The sequence below is a fragment of the Aythya ferina genome (genome assembly GCF_964211825.1).
Source record: "Aythya ferina genome assembly, chromosome: 5".
NCBI lineage: Eukaryota > Metazoa > Chordata > Aves > Anseriformes > Anatidae > Aythya > Aythya ferina.
In genome coordinates this window covers 1341014-1368638 of record NC_140301.1, presented here as the reverse complement: position 1 = coordinate 1368638, position 27625 = coordinate 1341014, and the positions used below count along the sequence as shown (strand labels likewise).

Here is a 27625-nt window from a genome sequence, read left to right as displayed (position 1 = left end):
GGGTTTGGGTAGTCTGTCTGTCTGTCCATGGGTTTTAGTGTTCTACAGCTGTGTGCATTAGTCATAAAAATGTTTTTATCCTCTTTCCTGGTACTGTGGTGGGGGAAAACTGTTAATATAGGGGATGGGGAGGGAACACACACTGAGCCTACAAGCAAATGGCAAGAGGTTTCTTGGCAGGAGATTAATGGAACAGGCTATGGTTGCTGAAGGAACAGAGAAACCTCTCCATTGCCGCTTGCTGTGACCTTGGGCATTGCTTATTGCCATCGTGGGTACAGCTGGCAAGCTTTTGTTAGGTTTTGTTTGCTCTGATATTCACATTAACGCAGCAGCTTTCAGGGAGAAGGTTACCCTGAGCCGTGCGGAGGCCTGTATTTTACAAATTGCCTGGCAGGATCTCTTCCTGGAGAGCAGCTCTGGGGCAGCTCCCCTGCACCCCGGGGGCTTGGCACAGGAGCCTCTCGTCATGTTGCAACAGTGAGCTGCTCCTCCTGCCTGCCCAGCTGCTCCCATGCAGCAGTAGGAGAATTAAAGAGAGCCTCCTGTGAGCAGTGAAGTCTTGAGGAGTTTTCAAGCCAAGAAAGTACATTGGCTCTTATGAAGCAGGAAAACCCAGAGCTCACCACAACCTTTTGAAAAGTGCAGTGCTCTGTGGCGCTTGGGAGAAGCATAGTCAATAAAACAGTAATATAAATAATAAATAAATAAAAAAACAACACTGCAAAGCCATTTTGCTCATCCTGTGAGCACAAGCAAGGGAATTTCAGCCAGCCACAACAAGACCTGTACTTGTACAGCAGACATCCACACCATCAGCAGCTGGGCTTCTGGCGCTGGTGGTTATTTTTGTATATAGAAGGGAGCTAGCACCAAAAAACAAAAAACAAACAAAAAAAAAAAAAACCAACAAAACAAAAAAAAAAAAAACCACAAACAAAACAGAAGCTAATTACCTCAGTTTTCTTTCTGAGGGTGGGGGGAGGCAGGACAGAGTGGTGGCTGCTTGAATTGTGCAAAGTCGAAGTGTAGCCCTGCTGCCACAGCCTGTTTTGGAAACCTGGTGTCACAGCTCAGCAGAGAGAGGGGACAGTGAGGGACAGGCCAAGCGACCTGGCCAGGGTCAAAGTGGGTGCAGTGCTGGATGTGTGGTTGCAATGCATCTGCCCCGAGGCAGCCCAGGGAGAGCTGCAGTGATGCGTGGGGAATTGCTGGTCCAAGCTTCCTGTGCTGCTTCCATTTCTATCTGTGTCCCAGTTGGTGAACACCAGCAGGGTCGTACCACAAAACCCAACTTTCAGACCTGGTTTCACTCTGCAGGGCTGCTGATGCTCCCAGAAACCACTGCCAGTGGCTGAGGACCACCCAAAGGAGAGGCCAAGGTCTTTCCCCATGGGCTTCCTGAGTTTGGCTTACCCCTAACGTGCTGCTGTCACCCTTGTACTTTTCCTAGGCTGCTGCCAGCCCGTGGCCAATGAGCCCACCTCTCCGAAGAAGGCAAAGAGTATCCTGGAGCACCACAACTTGGAGAACTGGTCACCTTCTCCAGAGTGGACCACCGTGAGGGTCATCCCTGAGGAGGAAATGACAGAGCACAACCTCCTTGCTGTTCGAGTCATGGTTACCAGTGATGCAAGCAGGTAGTTGAAAATACTAATAGGCCTTTAAAAACCAAAAAGCCTGATTTTTTTTAATTTTTTTTTCTCTGCAGCACTGATGAAAAGTATAGCACATAAAGCTGAGGGAGGGAAGAGAAAAAAGGAAAACCTCTCAGAAAAAAAAAAACAAAACAACAATTGTTCTTTACCACAATCATAAATCCCCCAAGACATATGACTCATTTTGCAGGAAATCTTCAAACATTTACATCCCACGCAGGGGCCTGAGTCAGAGAAAAAAACGTTTACCCCAATCAACCCAGGTTCAGCTATTTGTTTTCCAAAAAATGTCAGTTCAGGGATTAGGGCACTGGGTGTGTTGTGGCAAAGGTGCATCCTGCGGTGTGGTTGCCTGCTACCTGGGTACCATGGGGCAGCTCCACAACCTGAGTGCCACTCCGGACGTTTGATGGCCTGCCCATCCCAAAGACATCCAAAATCCTGTGACTCTTGGAGAGCTGTCTGAGGAAGTCTGATTTCTGTGCAAATTTAGAATATATTAGTTTTCTGGGTGGGATTCTGTGGGAGTTCACTCCAGCCATAATAATGATTAGATCGGTGTCTTTCAAGTACAGTAGTTTTCCTTACTGAGAATTTAAAAAAAAAAAAAAAAAAGATATCCCAAAGTCAGCTGTTGCAAACAGAGAAACAGAGAGCTATTACTCTGTGAGGAAACTCACATAGACTCTGGAAGCCCTTCAAACACCTATTCATGGTATTGTGTATAGGTTGTGGAAGGTAACATTTTTGGAAATTAAACTTTATGCTGTTCCCTGTGGGAGTTTTTAAATAACATTTGTGCTCCACAACATGTTTGGATATTCTTTGGGGAAAGGATAACTCTTTGCTGGGACTCCTCCCCTGCAAGGAAAGGAGAGCTTGGGGAAATGTTTACTGCCTGTTGGAGAGATCTCGCTGCCATATAGTGACTTGCTGCATAGTGCCTGCTCCTACCCACACTAATACCCTGAGGCTCTTCATGCCCATTGCACTTGGGCAGCGTGCAGAGATGGGAGCCAGCTAATCCCCCTGATCTGAGGGATCAGATCCATTCCCTCCAGCTGTGACAGTCTTGTGTTCTTCACAGAGAGGCCCCTGGTTCCTATCCAAGCTGACGTTGCCGCTGTCACCAGGATAGCATGTGCCAGCCTCTCTCACTGCCTTCTTTTGGGGACTATGTGCTTGCGCTGCTCCTGTGGGTGAGCCATTGCCTAACAAGGGGGGGATGAGTGAAATAGCAAGTGACAAATGATATTGCAAGGTCTGAGTGAGCACAGGGCAGGAAAAATGACTAGCTCGGTAAAATAGCTTTTCAATTCATGCTTTAGGTACTTGTGAATAATGACTGCCTATCACGCAGCAATCAGAGGACAAGCCTCAACCTAGAGCACTTACATCCTTGCCAACCAAGGGAAATAAACATTTGCTCTTTTAAAACAGAAATGTGTCTATCAGTACTAATGGAATGTATTTTTCTTTTGTGTGGCACTCTGCCCAACCTCAGTGTGATATCTCACAATCCAGAAGTGATCTCAACTATCAAAGGATTCATATATATGTGTGTGTGTATGTGTACACATATACATACATGCCACAACCAGAAGACTAAGTCCAAGGTCTCCCAGTACCAGTTTGATCTGGGTAAGGCAGAGGTACAGGACTGGTCAGTGCTACGTGTATGGCATGTGCGCTAGCTTTATACTGTCTGCAGCCAGTATCTGATCTGCAGATACTGGCTCCTTGCCAGTATCTGCAGATACTCCCTGCTCCAGGCACAAAATCAAACCATCAGAAACTTGTTGCCTATCCTGAGAGATTTTATTTCAGCCTCTGCTGGTGGGCAGTGGTACCCAACCACTGCCTTTCCTTTAGCGCTTTTTCCTCCTGTTCTGTCTCTGTCTTGTGGCTGTTACAATGAATCTTTACTTTCTACAAGGCAGCACTATGTAAATGTGACACAGCTTTCTCCTGTCACACGAACAGGACTACTCAGAGCATAAGCTCCTCTTTTCAAAGTAGAGCTATTAATCATCACAATAAATCTATGAATTGGTTTAGCAGAATAGGAGAATAAGGAGAATAACCTTTGCAGGTGGTTATTAGTCCCACCCAGAGGCAAGGTCAAAATGTGTGTTACTCTGAGTATGTGTTTGTGTGACATGCTTTTAATTACATTTAAGGAAGGAGAGTCCAAAACTTGCCTCTGTGGTGATCTATGGTCCCTCCTTGTACTTGCTGTGCAAGGAGTTGTCCCAGTGGCTCACTGCTGTATTTCAAGCCAGGGCTCTCTTTGTGGCAGGTTGACTTCAGGTTTTGTGCTGAACATGGGTATGAATCTGGGTAGCAGAAATTTTACAGGAATGTGTGCCTTCTGAAATGTCCCACTTTCTTCCCATCTCTCCTTCTTTTCCCTGTAGCTCTGAGCTGGAGTCTGATTTTAACGGTGATTCCTCCAACTCTGAGGTGGGTGAAGGAGAGACCTCGCTGCTGGAGCTCCCTGCCTGTCCAAGCCCCCCCCGGCGGTGGGCATCACTCTCCAGGAGCCCTGTGGTGCCAGAGGAAAGCCACAAAGCATCCAAAGTTGCTGATGGTAAGCGGTATCCCTGCCTGGGGGAATGCCAGTGGCCTCTCCTGGGGGCTGAAGTCAGCGTTGAGGGGGAGGTTTTGAACTGGAGGCAGCTGTCAGCAATATGGCTAGGTTTTACCTCTTAAGTGTCTTCATTTGGGGGGATTTCTGCCTTTTGGGTGACATAACAGTATTTTACAGACTCCTTTCTTCTTTACTCACTGGTTGAATCTTAAACGCTTACGCAGCAGGTGGCACTAAAATGCTCAGAGTGAAAGTTTGCTCAGAGGCACCGCTGGGTGGTTTGCTCCTGTGGCACGGGCAGCTGCCGGAGCAGTGCCTTGCTCTGCCCACCTTGGCTGATGCAGCGGTGTCATGGTGCACGGGAACCTGGAGGAGCTGTGCTTCCTGCCCAGCTTGCAGTGCCAGGTGGGTGCTTTCCCACCAGTAAAACACTGGGATGTTATTAGCAGCCTGTGCAATATCTGTGACGTTGGCTACAGGTGATTTTTGGAAGCACTGGAGTGCTCTACTTTGATCAGTTTATATTTATATCAGTAGCTGCTTGAGCTATTCGTGTCTACAGAAAGCATACTGAGGAAAGGATATAGCTAGTAGGGAGGCAGCAAGAGGGTTAGGAGCAGTCTGCCTCCAACTGAAAACTCCTTTCTGGAGCTGGAGGTCAGGCCTAAAAGGTGGACTAAAAACAACCAAAGACGTGCATCTGCAGGAAGTGAGGACTGCCATGTTTTAGGACTATATGGTAACATGTTGAAGCTATGGTGAACCTTCTGCTTTAGAAAGCATCCACAAAACTTTGCCAGGCTCATGGTCTGCTGGGTTTCTCCCCTGGGCAGAGCAGCGTGGGCCTGCATGCACCTCCTGAGCTGGCAGCTGTGGTGCTACAGGCATGGACCTGCACTAAAGCTGCTCTCTGCTTTTTGGGCAAGAGCAGTCATGTTCATACAAAATGTGGGTGGAGCAAGGGAGCAGCTGTTTGGACAGTGTGTGCAGATGTGCAAAACTGTTTTTTGGGGTTCTCCCCAAAAAAGCTCTTTGCCTGCAGCCTTACATGCAGCATTGATTTATGTCTGCATTCTCAGATCCTCCCATGCACTGACAGCTTATGGCTGGACCCTGAGAAACTTCATGGTATTTTGCATTTGTTAATTACATTTGGTGTTATCACTCCTCTCTGTGTGGAAAAGGCTTTGTTGAAACCAGCTTTTATTTCAGATCTCACTGGTGCCTGAACAGGGGTGAGTTTCCAAAGACTGTTAGACATGAATAGAGTTCTTGGATTTCAATGTGGTATACTGACTTAATCTCATATTTAAAATAAAGGGCAACGTTCAACACCACAATGTTCTAGGCATTCCTGGCAGATTTTTATAAAAGAGGTTTTAGGTGGTGCTAAAATGTCCAAGTCCTTTGATTCATCATCACCCAAAGTGCCTTGGCATGAGGTTTGGGCAGCACTGAAAGGGCTGCTGTAAGGATCTGGCTTCTTTCCTTGCACAAGGAGCCTTCTGCCAGGCTGTGCCGCAGTGATGGAAGAGCTGAGAAATTATTTTGCTGCAATAAAGAGCCATCAGCATTCATTTCTTCCAGTCCTCCACCAACCCCAAGCCCATATATGCATTCTAATCGGAACAGAAAAGAGGGGGGTTTTACAAGGTGATTTAAATGGACTTCTGAATAAAGAGGCCTTGTTTCAAAGGCAGAGCCAGGCTTCCCTTTGGAACATCTGTCTGGAGTGCTTGGAGTGCTACTTTTGAACCGCCACAATCCAGCCCTGGCTTTCTCCTGTCCTGCTTTTGCTGACATGAGGTGCAGCGGGCAGGCATGTTGGAAAACAGCACCAGCATGAGGGGAGCCTCTCCTGGGGCTGGCTGCTCTGGTGCTGTCATGTTGCTCAGGCACTGCAAAGCCTGGCAGGGAATGGGGAGCTATGGTTTTGTTCTCTGGCTTGTGCTGTGCTAGCTAACGATGTCCCTCTCCTGTTTCTGTTTAGCACTACAGAGAGCCAACAGCTTTCACTCCACTGCATTAACTAAGTATCAGAATTGGAGAAGAAAAATCCAAACAAGTGAGTACAGCCCAAGAAGAGATTGCATCTTCCACTTGCACTGTCTCCTGTTTTTTTTCTCTCAAATTCTTCCTGTCCTTTCCTTTAACATTTTTTGTGATTTTGACTCATGAGGTAAGGAGACAAGAGAGCTAAAACACAACAAATCTTTCTCTTTTTTTTTTCATTTTCTTGTCCTGAAAGGATCAAATTCCTTTTTCACGTGATTGCTTATTAGTCACGTGATAGGTTATTACCTATTTTTGTGACTAATAAGGTAATCCATACATCATCTATCTGTCCATATCTAATTCCTATTATATCTCCTACTCTTTTACCACCATAGCTCCCAGAGAATAAACCATTAAGTAAATCTACCAATGACTCTATGACAAGTTAACAACTCTATGTAATCCAGGCTTTTGTACAGGAGATACAAAACCTCACAATACTGTATACATGTCCATATGCGCTTTTATGCAAACACTGCCGTTTCAACACACCTGCCCCAAACCAGTCTGAAGCTTTTGGGCCACATGGAGTGGGTGAGGAAAGGCAGGTGGCGAGTGGAGGCACCTCATCCCCAGCAGCTGTCCTCCAGAAGGATGGAGCCTGGGGCTGCAGGAGCTAGGGGTGCCGAGTGCTCCTGTTCCCTCTCCAGTGTGGGTGCAGTCTGTGTGTGTGTGTTGGATGAGCTCAGCACTGGTGGGGTTTCAGAAGTGGCGTTTCAATTATATTTCCCACAATGGGAGCTGTGAAAGTCAGCAGCTCGGGCCTTGTGTGAATGTGCTCTTGGTCATGGTCCTGCATAGGCATCTGCAAAAGGAGTAGTGCTGGCAAGTTATGTCTGCCGTAATTGTGTATGCTAAGCTCTAATTTATCAGCCAATAAGGTGTGCCTATATCACAGAGCATCTATTCTGCCCTTAGACCTACGTGCACTGATTGCTTTTGGTTCAGTGTATCAATAGGTCTAATATTTTGAGCACTGCATACCAGACATGCTCCTGGAGGTGTCTATTTGTATATCCTCTACTGTTTGCTGAAAAAACAGGTGATGTTTCTGTTTGCTGAAGAGGAAAGAATACTAACAGCCCTCCCAACATGAGCATTACTGGTTCTTCTCCTCTGACAGTTTCACTTGATTTAGGCTGACCCATCTCTGCCCAAGGGATTCAAACAGGAATGTACTGAGCTTAATAGCAATCAGGTCTGTGTGTGATTCACTTGCAAAACGCAGGGTGGTCACTCCTCACAGCCAGGGCGATGTCAAAGTGATCTTCCTCCTGAGCTGTGTCCCTGAGATGAGCCAGATGTGTTCCCAGTCACATCTCTGTTGCTTTTAGCAGGGCTGCCTGCCTGCCTCAGCACAGCCCCTCCGCAATTATATGCTGCACCTCTCCTGAGTCCCCTGGGACTCACTGGTACCTGCAGGATTGTTGATATCAGTGTGGAGCTGGATGCATTTACCAGCACCTCAAGTCCTCCCAAAACTTGTTTAGAAACAGTTGTATTTGTTAGACTGAGCTGTTGATAGCCCATAAGTATGAAGCATAAATACATAACGGTGGAAAGAAGGGGTTTGTACATGTGACTGAGTACCACAGTCTCCAAGCATGCAGACAGCTGGCTTTTGGGAACTGGTGGTGAGAGTTGCTCCACCTCAGCCCTCAGCTTCCCTCTGCAACTCTGCCCTCTGTGGGGGATTTCTGCAGCTGCCCCAGTCTCAGCTGCCTTTGGAGAAGTTTCTTGTTGTGGAAACAGAGCTCATAGGCCACCTGTGTTAATTATGGGACCAATGTTCAAGCAGAGGTATGTTGGCTTGCTTGGTTTGACTGCAAAAAGAAGCTTCAAGATTATTTGCAAGTATCCATTACAGGAAGATTTTTTTTTATGTCTCACAAAAGGGGGCAAGATGCATCTCTGTCTTGGCACCAGCCTTACAACTATGTCAGATGCCCTTAGCTGCACACTAGCACTTTCACTACGGACTTCATGGTCCTTTGAAGGCTTCTGTTGCCACGTCTGGGATAACTCACTAAATATCAGTAGAGGATACATGGGGCTATTTCATGGTCTGTAGAAGATGTTCCCACCAAGCTGGACTTCATCAAACCATCACACCCTGCTATTGCCCTTAGATGTACATGTGTCCTTGGAGAGGCAGCTGTGGCAGATGGGCAGGCAGAAAGGCCTCGTTGCGGTGGCATTCCCTGGGACTGGCTGTACCTCCAAGGTGCAGAGAAGGACTCGCTGCTCTCTGCAGAACCTCCCTGGAGCAGCCAGGTGGGCATCCTACCCCAGAGGATGCCTCTGCCCAAGATGGCCTAGCTAGTCAGGGTGCTCTCAAAAAATCTTGTGGCGTCTGTCTGCCTCGGTGCTGTATTTGAGTGCTGTGAAACACTGTGGGGATTGGCTTATACATCAAGTGTTGGATTTACTGAAAGGGTGGTTTTAAAATTGTTCCTTAGTTGATCTCAGTTCTTAAAAAAAATCAAATAAAAATAGTGCTTATTCCAGATATGAGGGGAAAAAAGACAGACTGTGGAAGGAAAGAAGGAAAGACCAGGGATAACTCGTAATTTTGATTAATTTTCAGCTTGTTCTCAGCAAGTGTATTACTTAATTGTTTGCCAATTAATTTTCTCATCATTTTATTAAAGCCTTCCTTGTGCCTTCGAAGGGCTCTAGAGGGAGCTAGAAGTCTTTGAGAGGAAAGCAACATGCTATATGAATGTGTCAGAACCTCAAGTATACTCTTAAATGATGTGTAAAGTATATTCAGCATATACTGGGAACAGAATAAAGGCATTTTTTACTCTCTGGAGGAACACTGTAAGTCTTAGTTTCTGTATTTAATCCACTTAATACTTAGTTACAAGAATTCATATGATCATCAGTCACATTAAAGAAAAATCTGTCTCCTTTTCAAACTTATTTCCCAAAACACATATGTTTCATAAACAGCACGAGGTATGCAGCCAGAGAAAGGAAATTGGTGTCATTTCTATATTGGCTGAAAGGTTCAGGGCAGGATATTGCCTTTCAAAATCTGTAATTCCTGTTTTGCAGCCACAGACAGCGCCACACTCTTATTTGTTGTCTTGGTCACCACGAGTAGCTCCAAGGCCAAGCAGATTTTGGTAATGCCCTAAGGATTTTTTTGTTTTTGTTTTTTGTTTTGTTTTTCATAGTAACATGTTTTTAACATGAAGCTGCAAATATAGCTTCAGAGCCTCAAGTGGAATAAGTCAATAATCTCTGTGCAAGGCAACAAGCTGGGACGTTGTGCTAAGTGCTGCTCTCACTTGTGCTGCCCTGTCCTTGTGCAGCAATGCACCCCTGTGTGCTGCTGTCCCACAGACCCCTGGGGCTGCACAGAGGAAAAAAGTAATTTCCTCTGTTATGCATGGTAATGGAAAGGCCACGCTGGGATGCTGCTTCTCCCCCCACTCTCACTACCAGGAGCCTGGGGGGGGCGGGGAGGGGGAGGAGTTGTGTTGGTACTGGAAGTGAGAACCGGGGGAGGGTGAGGTAGGCTGTGAAAGTGAAGAAGGAGGAGCTTAAGTTTGATGATGTTTTCTTAGAGGACCATTACTGGACTTTCTCAATGTGTCTGAAATGATATGAAGGGTGCTTTTACTTTCACACTCTCTTTCTTGCTCTCTCCCTGAAAACTCATTGCCAAAAGATAAAGAAAGCAAGACCAGCAGCAGATCAGAGTTGTGGCGTCCTTTTTAATCGAGTGACAAAGCTGGGTTTTTCTCAGTTCAACCCCTCAATGCTGGTTCCTACAGGAGTACCTTAATGAACTCCAGCTCATCGTTTCCCTCAAGTCTTGACTGAGAGTAACAAATTGCACCAAGATTGGGAACAAAAGGGTGAGAGGAAAGGAAAACGGGACTCTCTCCCTGGCTTCCCTTTTCTGAAGTCCATGTGCAGGAGCTGAATTCTATCTTTCCGGTGTGTTGCTTTTGTCTGTCGAAGCTTTTGTTGGAGCTTTTTTTGTCCGTTGGAGCTTTTATCTCTGAATAGAAGAAGCAGAGTTTGCACTGGGAACTGTTGTGGGTTTCAGAACTGTTAATTGGGATTTGGAGTTGATAATTCAGCTATAAGTAGACTTCTCATGTCAAAACTTGATGCGGTAATGTCTTGGCTGAGGTGTACTTTTCTTTCATCCAAAGACTATTTATTATATCCAACTCTCTCACAAATATTAGAGTTCTGCTGATTCCATTCAGGTGCAAGTTATTCACCTGTATTTTCTTCCAGCAACTAAGTTTTGGTTTAAGGCCTACAGTAATGAATTACCTTGCCTCATCCTTGAAGATCCTACAGCATGCTGTCCCTTAGCCCAATTTATGAGAAGGGAATTAATTCTGTTTTTACTGCATGTAGATGGTTACGTTTCTCATTTCTTTCTCTTTAGCCAGCCCTCTCAGAACCCATCCACTTTTCTTCATTTTTCAGAACTAAGGCTTCAGAAATATATGGTTGTTTTTATTGCTTCTATTTTTAAGGTCTAAAAGTGCTTTAAAGAGGCTGACTTCTTTTTTTCCAGGAAGTTTCCTGTAACTCACAAGATGCTTCACTTCATTTAGACAAAAAGTAGAATAAATTCAGCTTCACTGCTGAAAATGTCAGCATGTGTTTTGTATAGTGTGCATACATATGCAAGTGGGGCTATAAACTTCATTACTGTAGATCAGCTCTTCAGGGTAAAAGTGTATCCAGATGACTCTTTAACTTTTTATTGTCGTTCTTTAATTGTGAATTTTATTTAAGGTAATAATGTGAATATGATAGTAAAAATGTGGTGGTGGTGTTTTTTGGCAGATTTCTCTCTGCTTTCTAACAAGAAACCTGGCCTACACTGGAAGGAGAGCTCAGCCAGCTGTCAAAGTGATCTCAGAGAGGATCAGTTCCAAACACAGGTATGAAAGAGAATTGATCAGAGTAGCACTAGCACTACTACTGTTGGGACATGCCTGCTTGCAGCAGGATTGTCTGAGCATCCTTTGCTCTTTTACATAGTTTTGGTACTCTCAGTAACCAGCAAAAGTTGGAGTTATGCTGTTACACATAGGGAAGAGATTTTGCTCTGATTGGTATAACCATTCCCAAATCACATGGCTAAGTCACATTTGCTTTCTGTGAGACTAAGACTTTGATCATGCTGAGATTTGGACACTAACCTCTTGTGTCAGCCAATATGTAAGCTTCCTTCACAGCACAGGGCTTAGTTGCCACTGGCATTTGCTTTGTGCCACAGTTTTTTCTCAAAGGAGAGCAAACCCCAGATCTCTGGCTCTTGGTGCTCCTGAGCTAGCTGTTGGTCTAGCCACATGCTCATAGGTCTGGATGGGAAGTGGGTCTTCAGGTGGTGTGTGTTGGACAAAAGGACACATGTCAGTACTGGGGCAGTAAGAGGGTATCACATCCAGATGGCTTAAATGCTCCCTCTGTTGCTGTGCTATGGGATGAGAGGCAAGTGCCAGCACTGGTCTTAGAGAGTAGATCTGAGAGCTGAGGTGAGGTGTCAAGCAGTTGCATAGCACTGGCCAGAGGAAACCTAGCAAAGGAGACAGGGAGACTTTAGGCTGCTAGTGCCCTTAGATGTACATGTGCCCATGTCTGATGTTTACCACTAGCATTCAATGGGCAGAAGACTTTTTTTTCCTAATTCACAGCAAGCTCTTGACTCTACACCTCCCCCAGCTCATGAGCATCTTCAGGTTCCTACAAGTCCTAGGCTTCCTTTTGTAGTTTCTGCTTTTTAAGGATGAGGAAGGGTGGGCCTGTTGCAAGCATGACACTGTAGCAGAAGTCATGACCAACAGTCATGAGCAGAGCACAATCTGTCCCCCTGACTAAGAGCCAGGCCAAGTCCTCTGTGTCCTAGCCTGTTGTCCTCACCCTTGGGTTAAAGTGATTAAAATTGCTTGACCTCAGGGTCTGCGTTCCAAAAAAATCGAGTCTTCAACATCCATGGTGCTAGCTGAAATCCGGTCCAGCACAATAGGTCCAGGAAGGGAGCGTCCCTGGAGGGCAGAGCAGCACAATGCTGCCTGGCCATGCTGCACACAAGGACGGATGATCGCCATGCTGCGATTTCCACTTGACACATATCGCTTGGCAGCATTTCTCTTACTCTAAAGAGACATTAAGTGGGTGTTTATTCGATTATTGGTGTTTCTCATGTTTTTATCTGAGATCCTGGCCAGTGTTAATTTCAGTCATCAAATACAGCTACGAAGCAGAAAGTAATCATTATTACCTTACTTCCTATGCGACTTCCTATGCATCTAGGAAATGAGAAGTTAGATTAATGGCTTTACCCATGTGAATTTGGGAATCTGGCATAGAAGTGGAAACAGGAATTAAATCTTCTAGCCATCCATTATCTCATAGCATTGAGGATAAAATGCCCCTCCTTTTAAAAAGAAAAAAAAAAAACTGTATTTTTGGTCTGTTGGCTACGTAATGTGAGCATTTATTCTTGTTACTGTCTACAGCAGAATGTTTTAGTGGTTGGAGTAATTAATTTAAATCTTCACCAAAGGAAAAATAATAATAAAAGAGAACTAACTGAATTGTTTAAACTACCATCTTGCATTTTACAATTATTTCTGGGTTACTTCATTCATTTGTACCTGCACCATGTGAGCATACAATATTATAAAAGTGGTTGGAGAGGATGGATTATGGCCTCCTGTGCTTGCTGTAAACTGTAATGTGATGCAACTGAAATGTATGCAGGAGAATAGAGCAGATCGACTTTGTGTATTTTCCTGTAGATAGGACTCTTTCTTTCCAAGGAAAACGTTGAAGATGATTCATAAAGATATGACAGATTCTTAGTATGAATTACGTTATTTGCAGACTATTAAAACTTCCCGTAGAATATTAGATCTCCTCTCCTAGGTAAATATTATCCCTTTAGGGAGAAAAGCTTTCTTTTTTTTTCTTATTGTATTGTCATCTATGTATGTGTGTGTATCTATATATAAAAAATTATGATTACTAGTATCATGTTAATATTTAAATTGATTAAAATATTATATAGAATAAAAGATACAGTAAACTATATTTTTCTAACACCAGTTAACTTTTTTCCCTTACACTTGACAGTTGACTTCTTACAAGAATCCACCAAAAGTTACAAGAGGACATGTCCAACGCTGCAGCCCAGTATCTCAAAGAAAAGAAAAAGTCAGAGAGATGCATGAAGATGTCCATCTCTACGTGCCTCATTATCCATTTCAGAGTAGGGCCAGAGGTTCTCCACGGATCCCTCGTGGAAATGGGACGCTGACTGATGATTTTTTGGAGCCTGAAGATATAGATTGTCACACTGGAACATGTATGGGCCAGAGCTGGAATGAAAACAAACAGAATTACACCTCTGAATCACAAGGTTTTAACAGGAATGCCAAAGTGCTGCCATGTCTGTGTTTGAAAGAAAAAGATGAGAAAAATACAAGGCACCCAGGAGAAAAGTTTGAGCAAGAATTAAAGGAGGCAAAAAAGAGGCTGGTGCTTTGCACGGAACAGCAACCTATGTTGTATGATTCAAATGGGGTAGACTTAGGTGGAACCAGGCTGCAGAATCAAAACAAAGGAGTGCTGGAGATTTCAGAGAAGGATAAGAATACTGACTGGAGAAAAGGTGTGTTCAAACAATCTCATCATTTGCCTCTCTTATTTGCAGATGATGTACCACCGGCTTTGTCAGTTGACATGAAAGGTGCTCTGAAGAATCTGGATAGAGCTGCCAAGGAGCCTACAGCCAGCCAGCCAAAATCACCACTGAGGCTCATTGCCAATGCAATCAAGAGGTCCATTTTGGAGCCTCTAACCTCATCTACAGAAGGACAAAAGCAGGACTCAGACAGCAAATCCAAAGCCTCTTCAGAAAAAACTTACTTCAGCTTCCCCAGTACTCCTGGCTATTCCCTAAGCCAAAGGATCAGTAATAACAACAGAGCAAATAACAGTCAGCCACAGGAGCTTAAAATTGGGAAGCAGGCTGGAGAATATTTAGGAATAACTTGCAATTCTCTCTCAACTCCATCTAATTTTTCTGTCAGCTCTGAAGAGATATCTCCAAGTGAATACACCAAGGAGCTGTTCTTCCCAGTCTACAGTCCACAAAGCAGGCCTTCCAAGACCACTGGTATACCTCAGAAATCACCTTGCACTAGGATGGAGGATGTCCCAGGACTCCTAGAAAAGTTTACGTTTAAAGAAACTCCTCCAGTGGCTTCCAGGGATGATATATTTACCTGTAACAAGAAGTACCTCCTTGCTTCATCTCGGGAACCCAAGAACGCTCCCAAGGGCAATCTGGATGATTCCACACAGAAGAGTAGTCTTGGGTCACTTTTTGATAGACTGAAAAGTAAGGTTCATGAAAGAGAAGGGAATTTCCTTGTGTCATCTCTGCCTTTCATGAGGGACCATTCTGCAGAAGACAGGCTACATTTTCCTTTTGCAGGTGAGGACCTGAATGGAATTATTTATTGCAAGCATTTAACATTTAAAAGATTGATGTGCCATCATGCGAATCCCATTTCTGTTGTATTTCATGTTTAACTCAGAGTTGCTGTCTACATATGAAGATTTAATAAATGTATCTTTGGTTAAGAATTAGAAGTTAAAGGTGTTGTCAGAGCAGAGCACAGACAGCATGTTGGACACAAATTTGGTCTGCTGTTTACTAGTATTCAAATGTGTTCGGGACAGGAAAAACATACTTGCTGAGGTAGAAGGAGCAATGGGGCAGAAAGGGATACAGAGCAGTTGCTTCTGTGACTCTGAGTGCATTGTGAAAAGGGGAGAAAAGCAGGCAAGTGGAAGGATGAGCACTGGAAGCTTCAGTGCCATGTGGAGTATGTTTGCTATCCTCTCCATGACCAGTTCAGATATTGTAGCAATAAAGCTGCAGTAGGAAGAAGCTTTGCTTTGTGTATCTGCTTTCTCAGCAGGTGTCTCTTCAGTTCTGCCTGCTGCCGTAGTGACTGAAATATAGGCATGCTTTTGGGAGCTATGTAGTGTCACTGATATCCCCTTGTTCTTAAGTTTGTAAGGAATTAGCACCTTACCGACCTGCTCTAACCAATTTGAGAGTCTGTTTGGGCAGTGATTAAAAGGTATTGATTTTCATGTTTGTTTGCAAGAGCAAGCTTAATATTAAAGTTGCAGATGAGTTTCAGAAATATTGATGTCATACAAAGAGCAACCAAATTAATCTGAGCATGGGCTCAGAAAGAATTAAGTGCAGCACAGTTTAAGGTATAAAATATGAGGTATGAGAGAGACACCCACCTGTCTTTCTCTATAATCTATCTTTCCAAAAGCCCACTACAGAAAGTCACAGCTTTTTAACTCAATAACCTATTGAATTTTATTGGCATACCTGTTTATGCCTTACTTTATTAGATTATGACCCAAACTCAGCATTAAAATAACAATTTGTGTGTAAAATAATGCATGTACAAGGAATGGAGTATAAGCGAAGTTGCTGAAGTGCTTACATTGAGCTGCCAGATCCTTTTTGTAACCTTTCTGCTTCAGAACTTGATGTGAAACTCATTGAAATAAATAGAATAACTCCCACTATCATTCCTGAGCTTTTGGATCAGGTTCTTGGAGCCTTCTTTATCTAACAACTTGCAAAACCAGGCCTTCCTGTTGAGCCAGAGGATGCAAAGGACTGCTCTGAAGCCACAGGGAGTTGCTAGTGTTCACGCTTTTCACACTGTGGTCTCAAACGAAAGGCTTTTTCTGAGCCTATAAAAGTCATCACCCATAGACCAAGCCAAGTTGACTTGCTCTTAAGTAAATGTATTATAATAACTGATATGTTTTGTTCCTACTAAAGTGGAAGATGTTCTTAGGTTTGAATAATACTATACTTTATTTAGATTTAAAAAAAAAAAAATTGAACAAAGGATGATTTAATAATGTGCTGCATTCCTCTGCTGTGCAAGCCAAAAGAGGAATTAAGTTATTATAGTTATTGAATACGGGCATTGCAAAGTCTGTGCAAAATTAAAAAATACAACTTTGATTTAGCCATTTGCCCATGCTTGGCTTTTGCTCAGTGCTGCTTAGAAATTTGGGGCTGTGCAGAGATCTGCCTATACAGACTGCCTGTGCATCCGGGACCTAGGACAACTCTTACTGAAGCAGTGAGGGTTCATGCACTGATTTCAGTGAGAGATTAATTTGAAAAAAATCCTAGGTAAGTTTGCCTGTAGAATACACGGGTGTTCCCAAACAGCAATACAGAGGTTTGTAGGTGCAATACTGGTTTTTTGATTTGCTGCAGAAATACCATTGCGGCTTTATTGATGTTGCTTGTTTCCACCTTTGGGTGAAATCTAAAAAAAGATTAATCTAAATCTAAATTTGGGTGGAATCTAAAAAAAGATCAATAAAATTGATCAATTGGATGACTAACTGATCTCACTTAAGCCATCTTGCCCTTTTGAAATTAAAAAAATAAAAATGCCAAAGAGCTGTCTTACTTAGAAGTATTAAAAATCTTTAATACCACAAGGGGGGGGGACGGGGGACGGTTTAAAGAGAACCAAACCAGGTTGTATGAGAGAGTTGCAGTCAGCTTAGTGTCTGCCTTCTCTTAGTGTTCTGTGTACGTGGTAGCCAGCTGTAACATCTGCAACAAGCCTCAGTAGTAGATCCAGGGTTTAGGTTAGCTTTGACTCACAGACAGACCTTCTGAAGGTGGTGGTTTCACAAAGCTTGTGATTTATTGGTAGTTGTTTGTGACCCAGGGTTTGCTTTTTGTCACTCATGAAGAAACAGAGGGAATATTTTTTTGTCACTGACTGAGCTGAAGTCATATGAATACATTTTTAGAATTGTTCCTTAGAGTAGATGAGAGTTGTTATGACGATTTATGACTGCAATGTTTACTGGATTTATGACTGGAATGTTTACGTGGCTCATTTTATTAAGCAGAATTACCAGTTTAGATGATAAGAAAATCAGATGTTCTATGATCTCACTTTGCTGGTTTTGTGCACTTTTAGGGATTACTTGCAAATATTTTAGGTTTGTACCTGGTTCCCATTACTGCCTCTTTGTACTATTGAAAGTCTTCATGACTGCAGTATTCATGTCACCTAGGACACTCTTATTTCAGTGATTTTATATTTTAGGGATCTGAAACACTACAAGATTAAATTGCATGCCTAAGACCACATGAACAACCTGTGGAAAAGCGGAGATGTGGAACCAAATAGACAACTGATTTCTACAGGCCTTTCTTTTCATCTCCTACTTCATGCAAATTCCCGTCTGTTTTGGGACACCAATGCCCTAAGAGATGTGTCCTTTAACCTTTCTTTTCTGTAAAACACTGAAGTACTTAGAGAGGCAATGATTAACTCCAACAACCTTATAAAAAATATGCAATCCTGGACACTTACAGAAAAAGCCAGCACATTAATGTAACATCATGTTATAAAAATGCTGTTATAAAAATAGTTCCCGTTCCAAGAATTTCTGTGTATTTAGACTGCAGTCATTACTGTGACACAAAACCACTCCAGGAAGCAGAGGTGAGCTGTGATGTACAGCATTTCACCAGTGGTGTTTTTTCCTATAAATCTCCAGAACAATCAGGAGTGCATTTCCCTCCAACAGAAGCTGTAACCTTTTAAACCTTTCCTTATGACACCTCCCTCTCTGTTCAGAGGATCTCAAGTTTCCTAGGAAAACCAGTAGCCTGGATTTATATGTTGAAAAGGATTTGCAAAAGCACTGGACTTTGGTTCAGTTGTTCCTACAGAATGCAGCTAGGGTTTTACTGCTGATGGCATTCAGTGCCAGGGCTATTAGACCAAGGCAAAGTGTCTTTGAGACCCACCCTCAGATTACCAAGGTGTGAGGAACTGTAATTTACAGATGCAATTTATCTTACGTGACATATATATGTGAAGATATCAAACCCCAATATCAAGAATTGGATGTTTCTTACAATTTTCTACTTTGAAATGTATTCTGTAATGCTGTCAGATTCAATACCAATGCTCAGTTCCCTGTGATTTGACAGCCGTGAGTCAGGTATGCTGGAAATGTGTGTGCAGCATCCCTTAACCGTCTGTTTTGGAGCAATTTAAAGGGCTTTTCTCTTCAGAGCAAGTTGCTAATGCTTAGTTCTCCATAACCAATAGGTGCTGGCAGGTCTGTGGACATAACTCAATTCCATGCCCTGACATTGGCTTCCTCATGCTTGCGAGATGGGTCTTGTTGAAAGTCCTTAGAGAAGTCAGTGGCCCTCTCTCGGTAACAAAAAGGAACACAGCTCCTGAGTTGCAGTCCCAAGGAGGAGGCAGGTGCCCTCGTGTTACAGAAGGCTGCTTTTCCTCTAGACCTTGTAATGCTCTTTAAATTATTGATATTGCTCAAAGAGGAGGACACAGGAAAGCAATCGCTTATTCCCAGATCTGAGAGAAAAACGGGATTGTGTAATTGCTTGTGTGGCTAGCCCTGCTGGGGCTCCCTGGAAGGTTTGCAGATTGCATATTATGGAATTTGATTTCACCAGTGGTGTGACTGCAGGGTACTTACTGCAAATGTTTGGTTACATGGGGAGAAACAAGGCAGGTAAGTTTACTCCTCAAAAGAAATAGTGACTGTGATACCCCCCTATGCCTTCCTCCATCTTGTGCACTGGCAAAGGCTTTTGAGTCTGGCTGTCCCTGCTTATCCCGCAAAAAGACCCTTTGAGCTTGCAGCTTCACTGAGCATGAGGACTGGGTGCTTCTAAAACCAGATATTTTTCTTACCACAAATTACTTCCATTTTGCTTTCATTGCTTTACCCCCTGGAATAAACGTGTTTCCTGGATTCAGGTTTTAAATTAGAATTTAAGACAGAAGTCCTGTTTCAGGGCTGCAATCCAGTACAAGGAAACGAAGAAACATTTAAAATGAAAGAATGGGAAGTGATTTTAATCTGAATACAACTTGCACATAGAAATCCAAACATTACCTAGCAGTTACAAAGAAAAATGGCATTGTTAGCTGTAAATAATGTACAATTCCAAGATGTTGCCCAGCTGTTAATCATTAACCCTGTAGCAGGTTGAAGTATAGAGACAGATGTGGCATAGGCAGTTTTATTTTCTTAAATAGAGAGAATGAATCTATGAATTAGACAAATTAAGAAGAAATTCAAATATTTACACACAGTTGAAACGAGATGCTGGGAAAACAGGCATGATGGAAATTGCTGCAATTAAATGTAATTTAATTTATAATTCTGAAAACATGTTTCTTCCAAAGGCGGCCTTTGAGTTTTCCTTATGGAGTGCATTGTTGTGATGTATGGATTTTTCTGACTTATTATGGCATTTTAATCAACAGTTCAATGATGTGATAATATTCCTAAAGCAGAAAAATAAGTGACGTTTGTTTAGACATAATTAATGAAATATTTATATTGCATGAGGCTGTGTGATAAAGCCTTGTTCTTTTAGTCCATTTGCTTCTGATTACATTTGTGATTTTTTTATATGACCAGACATTCTGACGCCAACTATTTTACACTGAGCAGATGTCATGTAGTAAAAATGGGTGCCAGATGCTACAAGCCACATAAGGGTAATTTGTTTAAGAGCTGGCTCAGACTTTTTGCATTCAATTACACTGTATAGTGAGCCTTATACAATCATTAGGGTAATATGGCTAACTTCAGATATACATTTTAATGAATGTTGAATGCATTCAGAACACCATGCTACATGAAGAGGGCTCAAGGAATTAATTTATTTGTCCATAATACCTGAAAAAAAAAATCAATTATATGCAAGCAGAGTTTTTGACAGTGACCAAAATTTAATTATCACAGTTGACCAAATTTCCAAATTGCTCTGGGTGCTGCAAAGTGGAACTCAGGGCAGGTGCAAAGAGTCTGTATATGTTAAAGAACAGTTTTGTGTTTTGGTTTTTTACCTCTGATAGTTTTGTTCCTTCATTTTAGGATGTGAACATCCAACTGTCAGAAAAGAGGCTGCTGAGTATTCTACTTCTTCCTCCGAGGATGAATTTGAATTGAAACTGTCATTAACACATAAGGTAACCTTTAGTCTGAAGCAAAAAGACATTTTCACAGTTGGACTATATTTAAGATTCATCATAAACTTAGATCTAAAACACACCATGATTTCTCAAAGTGGGGACTGGAACTTTTTTTAGTAGAGGTTAAGTGGATAGAAAAATAGATTAAAACTATGACAGATGGATATCAAAACTTCTTTTTCCTCTTTGGATCTGTAATTCCCCCTGATTGTACCAGTGTTGACAGAGGAGGTCTTAATTGGACAAATAGACATGTTTTACAGAAACCACTCTGAAGCAGCATTCATAAGTGGATTTAATATGTAGTCCAACAAGCAAACCATTGAAAAAATTAAACCAAACAGATGCAGATTTCCCATACGGAAATACAACTTCATTTGTGAGGTACTACAAGCAGATTGCATGGAAAACGCTGTGTTTACCCTAATCAGCATGGCTGCATGAGCTATGAATTCACACCCAGATCACATACATTGGAAGGGCCTGCTGCACACCGACATCTCTAAGCCCTAACTCAGCTCTTGTGTCTCACTGGAGCAGTGGGTTTAAATCACCAGTGAACTCTCGATACCCATCTGATTTGAAGAGAATTGAAGAGCTTTTATTGCCTGAATAGCTCAACAGAAATATGTTTACCTTTTTCCCATAAAGGGAATATCAGTAAGTGGAATTAATAGTACAAGGTGGCCTTTTGATTTGTTGCTTTGGGAGGCTGGGTGGGGGGAGGCAAGAGGCTGCCCAGTACACTATAAAAAGCCAAGCTGAGATCTAAGTGGGGCTTCGAATGGAAGTGCAGTTGTGCAGCTCCAGACCAAGTGAAGCACCAAGAGGGGGAAGTGCAGGAACATGTGGCTGCATGTCCTGCCAGCCCTGCTGGGTAAGGACATGCTGAAGTTGCTGAAGCCTTTTGAAGCAGAGCAGCTGTAGCATTTTTGGAAAAGTTATCAACAAGTGTGGGTCTTTTTGTTACCCGAGAGCATTTTTAGTTTATTTTTAAGAAAAGGTCTCCAGAGAAGAAAGTTTTCATCACACATTGGCATTTTTAGTTCTCTTCTATCCACCACATAGCCAAATGTAAGTCTTACATTTGCTTAGCCATTTTGAACAGTACCCTACAAAGAATATGCTTTAAATAAATGTATTGTTTGAAATACAGTTGCTTGAAATTGTGGGAGAAAATAGAGTAATCAGTATTTAGGTCCTTTCAATCTCAAAAGATTCAAGAAAACAACAGACTTTTTGTTAACCGGGGAAGTGTTACAGGAAAGGTGGTCTATAATAAGTTAATATTACAGTGAATTAAATTAAAAAAAAAAAAAAAAAAAGACAGAAAAGGGAGAGATGAGAGACAGGAGAAAGCTGAAGAGGAGCAACTGCCCATTGTGCAGCCCACGCAGCACTGCTGGGATAGGGGTGAGAAAAAGGGTGGGCAAGTGGCTGACACACATGGTGTCTACAGTGGCTCATTTTTTGATACATTCGTCCTCCTTGTCTCTCTCTTGGATATCTCTGAGTACCTCTTTTTTTGCCATTACCACTGTTTTTCACTGGCAAAACTGGGTGGGAAAAAAATCTAATGGCTTCCTGGCTTGTCGGTTTTCAATCATCTTGTCTCCTGTACTCATATAATCTGTCTCTTCATGAGTCGAAAAACCACAGCCTTGCAACACTTCTAGAGAGTTTAGGTCAAGAGCTAGATGAAAATATTCCCCAGTCAGCCCCTACAGCACATGCTCCTTGCTGTTCATGGCAGTGGTGCTTGGTGGCCATTTCTTTCAGATACATCCCTTTTCCCATAATACAAGCAGCCCAGATGAGCTGCTGCTGGAAGTGGGGGTGGACCTCAACTGGAGCAGGCAGAATGGAAGAAGGTCTCTCCCAAAGCCAGGCCGGGCGGTGCTGAACTGGAACCACAGCTGATGCCAGCTGCTCTTCCTTCCTGCCCTCAGCCTTACTGTGCAGGTGTGTGTTATGATCAAACCAACTAGTTTTTGTAAGACAAATTTCTATGGATAATACCCATTTTAAACATCAAAGAAATTATTCACAATTCAAGCAATTTTATTTTACTCCAGCAGCTACAGCAATAGTAATGAGTTAAGTTTTCCTAAACTGGTTTGATGACCAGTTTACAGTTTACTGACGTATACTTAGTATTTCAGTAGACCTTGTAATGATTCAAAGTCAACACAGGTTAATGTGTGAAAACTTTCCTACATCAATATTTTTATTTCAGTGAGGTTGCCCAAAGCAGCATGCAGCAGCTCACCTTGCTTTGTGCAGGGGACTTGGATTAAACAGTCTCTGCAGATCTGTTCCAACCTGAATGATTCTGTGATTCTGGGGAAGACTTGTGGAAACATTTAATATCATACGCGTACATTGATTGCTGTTTTTTTTTCCTTTTCTAATATTTTTGGTAGGCAAAAATGTCTCTTAGAAGGAGAAGGAAGCTGGAGAAGGAGACAAAGCAACTGATTAAACAAGAGGAGCTGAAGAGGCTTCACAAAGCACAGGTGACAATGTAGCTTGCAAATACCCCATTTGTTTCCCAGGAGTGCCTGGTGAGGAGAGGGGTAGTGAATGTGGCCCACGCACTCTCATTCCTCACTGGGACTCACTGACTTCTTCATTAAAATCCACCCAAAATGTCAGGTGCAGTAAGATGCTAGTGGCAGGGTCTTGTATCTCTGTCTGTGACAAATCCAAGTGTGCCCCAGTTGATAGTCACAATTTTGTAATTATGCATTAATGCAAGACCAAGAATAGTAATGACCGACAGTAGCAGTAGAACACATTGATCATTAGGGAAAGAGAGAGAGAGGGGAAATATCATCCCCTGAGAATGCAAGAAGCTGTGCTATCACTCCAGTGTACTACAGGACACTGGCAAAATAGAATGATGGCTTTTGTCCTCTCTGCCGTAAAAGTGAAAGTGAACCATTTTGTTTGTCAATGTTGCAAAGTCACTTCACTTCATGTAGGGCCCTGATCTGTACCCAAGAAAAAATTTACCCCACACTGATTTCTGTCTTGTTCCTTCTCAGCTGCTAATAATACCTGAGCTAATGTGATCAGAACTAGCTCAGTCTCTGCATTGCAGCATGGATGCCATAGGGACTGCAGAGTAGAGTTTTGTCTTTCCAAAGAAATCAGCTGATGACTTTGGGTTGTCTGCACTGTTTCCAATGTGATGTTTAACTTGTGTGTGTGTGTGTTTTCCCATGCAGTAAAATAAATAGCAAGGGCATTTTGTCTAATAAATGTTTTTTGAAGGCGAAGTTGTCCACCATCCTCTGTTTTATTACTATGCCAGGTGGACAGTAAGAGCTATGGAGCTTCTACTTGCTATTTCTGTACTAATACTAAATTTAAAAAAGAAAGCTATTGAGTTGTTTTTCAGATGTGAAATTGAAATATCTGTTTATGTAGACATCACTCCTTTGGCAAAATGTATTACTGAAAAGGATATAACTTATTTGTTTGAACCAGACAGTAGAAATGCTAATATCTAGCAATTTCTATAAAATCAGTGACAGGAAAAAAAATCCATGTACCTAATCCAAAGGAAAAAAAAAAAAACACTTAACATTTTTGTTTTTTATTCTGAGCACTGTAAATGATGTAAAATTCTCTTCTTTTACTGCTTTGTGGAAACAATCAAATCCAGACTTTTTGAACAATCTTTCTTGTCTGTTAGGCTGTTCTGAAGGTATGGTTTGGAATGCCCTATCACAGCCTGAAGTGGAAACTGCTGAGCATCTACACTTGATGATTCAATCTTCTAAAGGCATTTCATGCCCATTATCCATAAGGCACTTCTAAAAAAATCTTATGCCAAAGGGAATGGGTCACTGAATCTAGATGTCATTTCTGTGCCACTGGATTATCACTTCTTAGTTACTGGACCTTTTCCTGCCTGTGTCAAAAGCTTGTGAAATATAAGAGCAAAACAAACAGCAAAAAACCATGGGCAAAAAAAATAGCTAGCAAAGATTTCTAGCTGTAAGCCTTGAATATTTATGTGAGGTTTATTCTTGTAGCATCTTAAAAGGATCCTTACACATCCTGATCCAGAGGATGTGTAAGGAGTTCAGTTTTCACACCTTGCAAGATACAGAAATTGTATCATCATCTCCCATTCAATAGTGGGAAAACTAGAGTTCAGAACTGACGTTCTTTTTGTACCGGAGATCTTATCCACACAAAAATGTGGATAGGTACCTAGTAGAATAATTAAATTGCTTATGTGTCTAATACAATCAGTGAGTTTGCAGATCTCTTAACTCTTCAGAGACCTTTTCAAGCTCTTTCTCTAACCACTGAGGCCATCTTTTGTCTCTGAATTTTTAAGCTATGTCTGCAGCTTTTATAACCTTATAATTTTTCAGGCAGTCCAGCGGCAACTAGAAGAACTGGAGGAAAGACAGAGAGCACTGGAGATTTTTGGTGTTAAACTGGAGAGAGAACTCAGAGGAGAATCAGGTAAATGACACAGTTCTTGTTGGTAGTGGTTTTTGTTTTTTAATAAGAGGAGTTTTATCATTGTCATAGAAAGAGTTCAGTGCTAGTGCAAAATTTGAAATGAAACAGTGATTGGAACGACAAAAATCCTTGTTTACCCTTTTCCTCAAACTCTGTTAGTTCAAGAACCATTAGGCTGAACATTATAAAATCCTGTTGATTGTCATGTATTTTGAAGTAGTTGCCATGCTACTGAATCTGCATTTCTCTCCCCCCCCCCCGCCCCATTTTTTAAAAATTGAGCTTAATTTCATCTTTGGGAGGGAACCAATACTGTTCCCAGGAGCTGTGTTTCAGTTACCATGCCTGGTAACAGAGTCCTTAATGACTTCTCCCAGTGTGTGAAATGTCATTACTCTGATGAGGGCAATGGCCATGATATAGCAATAGCAGCCTGCAGTCCCACTGCCTGGATGGGTGGAATGGAGCAGGGACGTTGTCCTGGCTGCAGACTGGGACAAAGCTTTCACTCACCTGAACCAACTGTGCCAACACACTGGTCCACAGCATCCTCCCAGTGCTGGTGGGGTGAAGCTGGGGAGACCTCCTGCAGGAGGATGGAACAGGACAAAGGGGGTGAGGGAAAGGCCTGTGTGTGTGAGGGACTTCAGAGGAGCGTATGTTTCTGTGCCAAAAGGGTTCTGGGGAGCCAACAGACCTATTGCAAATGTCTCTTTATTTACCTCTGCTTTAGAAAGCTGAACCTTGTGCTTTTGAGACAGGCAGTTGCACAACACTGCAAACATAGGTATGTTTTGGCACCTGATCTTGTCATCTTAGCTAGACAACCCAGCAAAATCTCTACATGCTGACTGTTTTAATGCCATATTTCTTAGCAGTTATCACTCTTATTCTAACACCAAGCTAACCAGCTTAACAACAGAGTGTTTGTGCAACCTTCTAAGTTTATTAACAGATTTCCTATAACTAATAGTGGTAATGTATTTCAAATGTTATTTTAAAAGCTAGCATTATCTTTTTTCCCTTAAATGAAAACATAATTTATCAAATAACACCCACTTTACCACCTATGAGAAAGTGTCCTAAAGAGACTGAGGTTTTAGCTTTTTTCTTTACAGGTGAGTGGTTTATGGAGACATCAAAAATATGGGGGGCAAGAGATTTCTAGCTCATGGGATAGATGCAGAATACCAGGATAAATGGTCTAGAGCTACTTCTTGGTTTTGCTGTTTTGACAATCGCATTTCCTAAAGAAGGCTGTCTGCCAAGAGATTGATGCTTCTCATTCTCTTCCCATCCTTAGTAATTGGATTGCCCTCATTAAGGTGAAAGTACTATTTTTTCTCCCTGTTGATTGTTTGCGTGTAGGTGGCCAGTTACAAATAGGGCAGCTACTGAAATATAGGATGTTACTGTGTCTCAATAACTCTTCTGGTGCAAAAGCATGAAGTTTCTGTAAGTTTCCCAAACAAAACATGAGTGCTTTGTTGCTTGTAACAACACACATGTAATGATGCAAGAATCAGTGAGTATAATGTTCCATTCAATCTTCTTAAAAATAATGGGCATTATTGTTTAATGAATGACCACTGTTTATTAGGTTAAGTTGTATTTAAGTAGGTCTGTGCTTATGTAATTCAAGTGGTTTAATAGGTATTATTAAGGTAATTAGAAAACGATCACGGTTCAGCAATAATATTGAGCTGGAAAGGTTGTGAATAACCAAATTTAGAGACAGGTCTGCAAACACTAGTCTTCAGTGACATTTGCGCAACTCTCTAATAATTCTGTAAGCAGGGGATGAATGGCCCCTTTGTTAGGGGGAGTTATTCATTAGCTCCTCAGCTGAATTAGAAGAGAACATGCATGGGTGTGAAACAACTCCCATGAAGACTGTTGAGCAAAATGAGGCTTTGATGATCTTCTAATTGTAGTGACAACAATTCATGCATTAAAAAAAAAATAAATAAATAAAAAATAAAAAAGAATATCAGTTCTATGAGTATTTTTTCATGGCCCTTACTCCCTTTAGTTTGATTCTAAATACCAAATAATAAATCATTAATGTACAACTGCTTTGTTTTACATTGACATTTGTGGAGGCTTATAGAGATGATCTGCCTGCAGGAAGATACAGAAATAAAAATCTCCTAACATGTTTTCCACTGAAACTGACATAACCTATCAGTTGACTAAACAAATCATGAAGAATAGTGGTGAAGAAGAAACTCTGTGTTGAGCAAACAAAATAAATGTATGTGTGTGTGCATGTATGTGTTTTGGAAGGTGAACAGGGTTTCCCAGAACTTCTAACAGAGTCCAAAGAGATCAGCTGACAACTTCGATGAATAAGGAATATGAGGTCTAGAAGTTCCCAAGGCGGTGCAAATTCTCAGGGTCCCCCTTACTGTGTAACTGCTGTACATAGGGACAGCATAGTATTGCTCTGTGGAATGAAAGTTTGACAGTGAAAGCTCATTACAGCCTCTTTCCCTCAGAAGCGATTAATATAGAAATGGCTATGATGTAATTAGAGCATTGAACTTTCAAGTGGGATTTTGGTTACAAGAGATTTGGGCAAACCAGAAGGAAAGTTTTGCTTTAGTAATGCTGTAACAAAAAGCCAGCATAGCTCACAAAACAGACTCTCAAATGTTTTTTCCTTTAACATTTTAAAAATATTTGTCTTACTACCTTACGCCAAATGCTTCAGTGGCTTGTTTTGCCCTTGGAAGGCA

At 42.1% G+C, this 27625-nt stretch overlaps 1 protein-coding gene across 20 annotated transcripts in view; it reads left to right on the top strand.

Annotated features, from left to right (window-relative positions):
• The window catches only part of MICAL2 (microtubule associated monooxygenase, calponin and LIM domain containing 2), a 163516-nt gene that overhangs the window by 127332 nt on the left and 8559 nt on the right, over positions 1–27625 (top strand). For 16 of the 20 annotated variants that reach the window (XM_084519769.1, XM_084519762.1, XM_084519758.1 and 13 more), the window contains 8 exons: positions 1454–1640; positions 4076–4248; positions 6239–6313; positions 11128–11225; positions 13423–14788; positions 20305–20399; positions 22826–22918; positions 24794–24887. In XM_084519769.1, the coding sequence (XP_084375895.1) occupies positions 1454–1640; positions 4076–4248; positions 6239–6313; positions 11128–11225; positions 13423–14788; positions 20305–20399; positions 22826–22918; positions 24794–24887 (2181 nt within the window). Of the gene's footprint in view, positions 1–1453; positions 1641–4075; positions 4249–6238; positions 6314–11127; positions 11226–13422; positions 14789–20304; positions 20400–22825; positions 22919–24793; positions 24888–25620; positions 25644–27625 lie in introns of those variants that run through there. The other 4 variants (XM_084519751.1, XM_084519749.1, XM_084519752.1 and 1 more) reach the window with 4 other exon arrangements.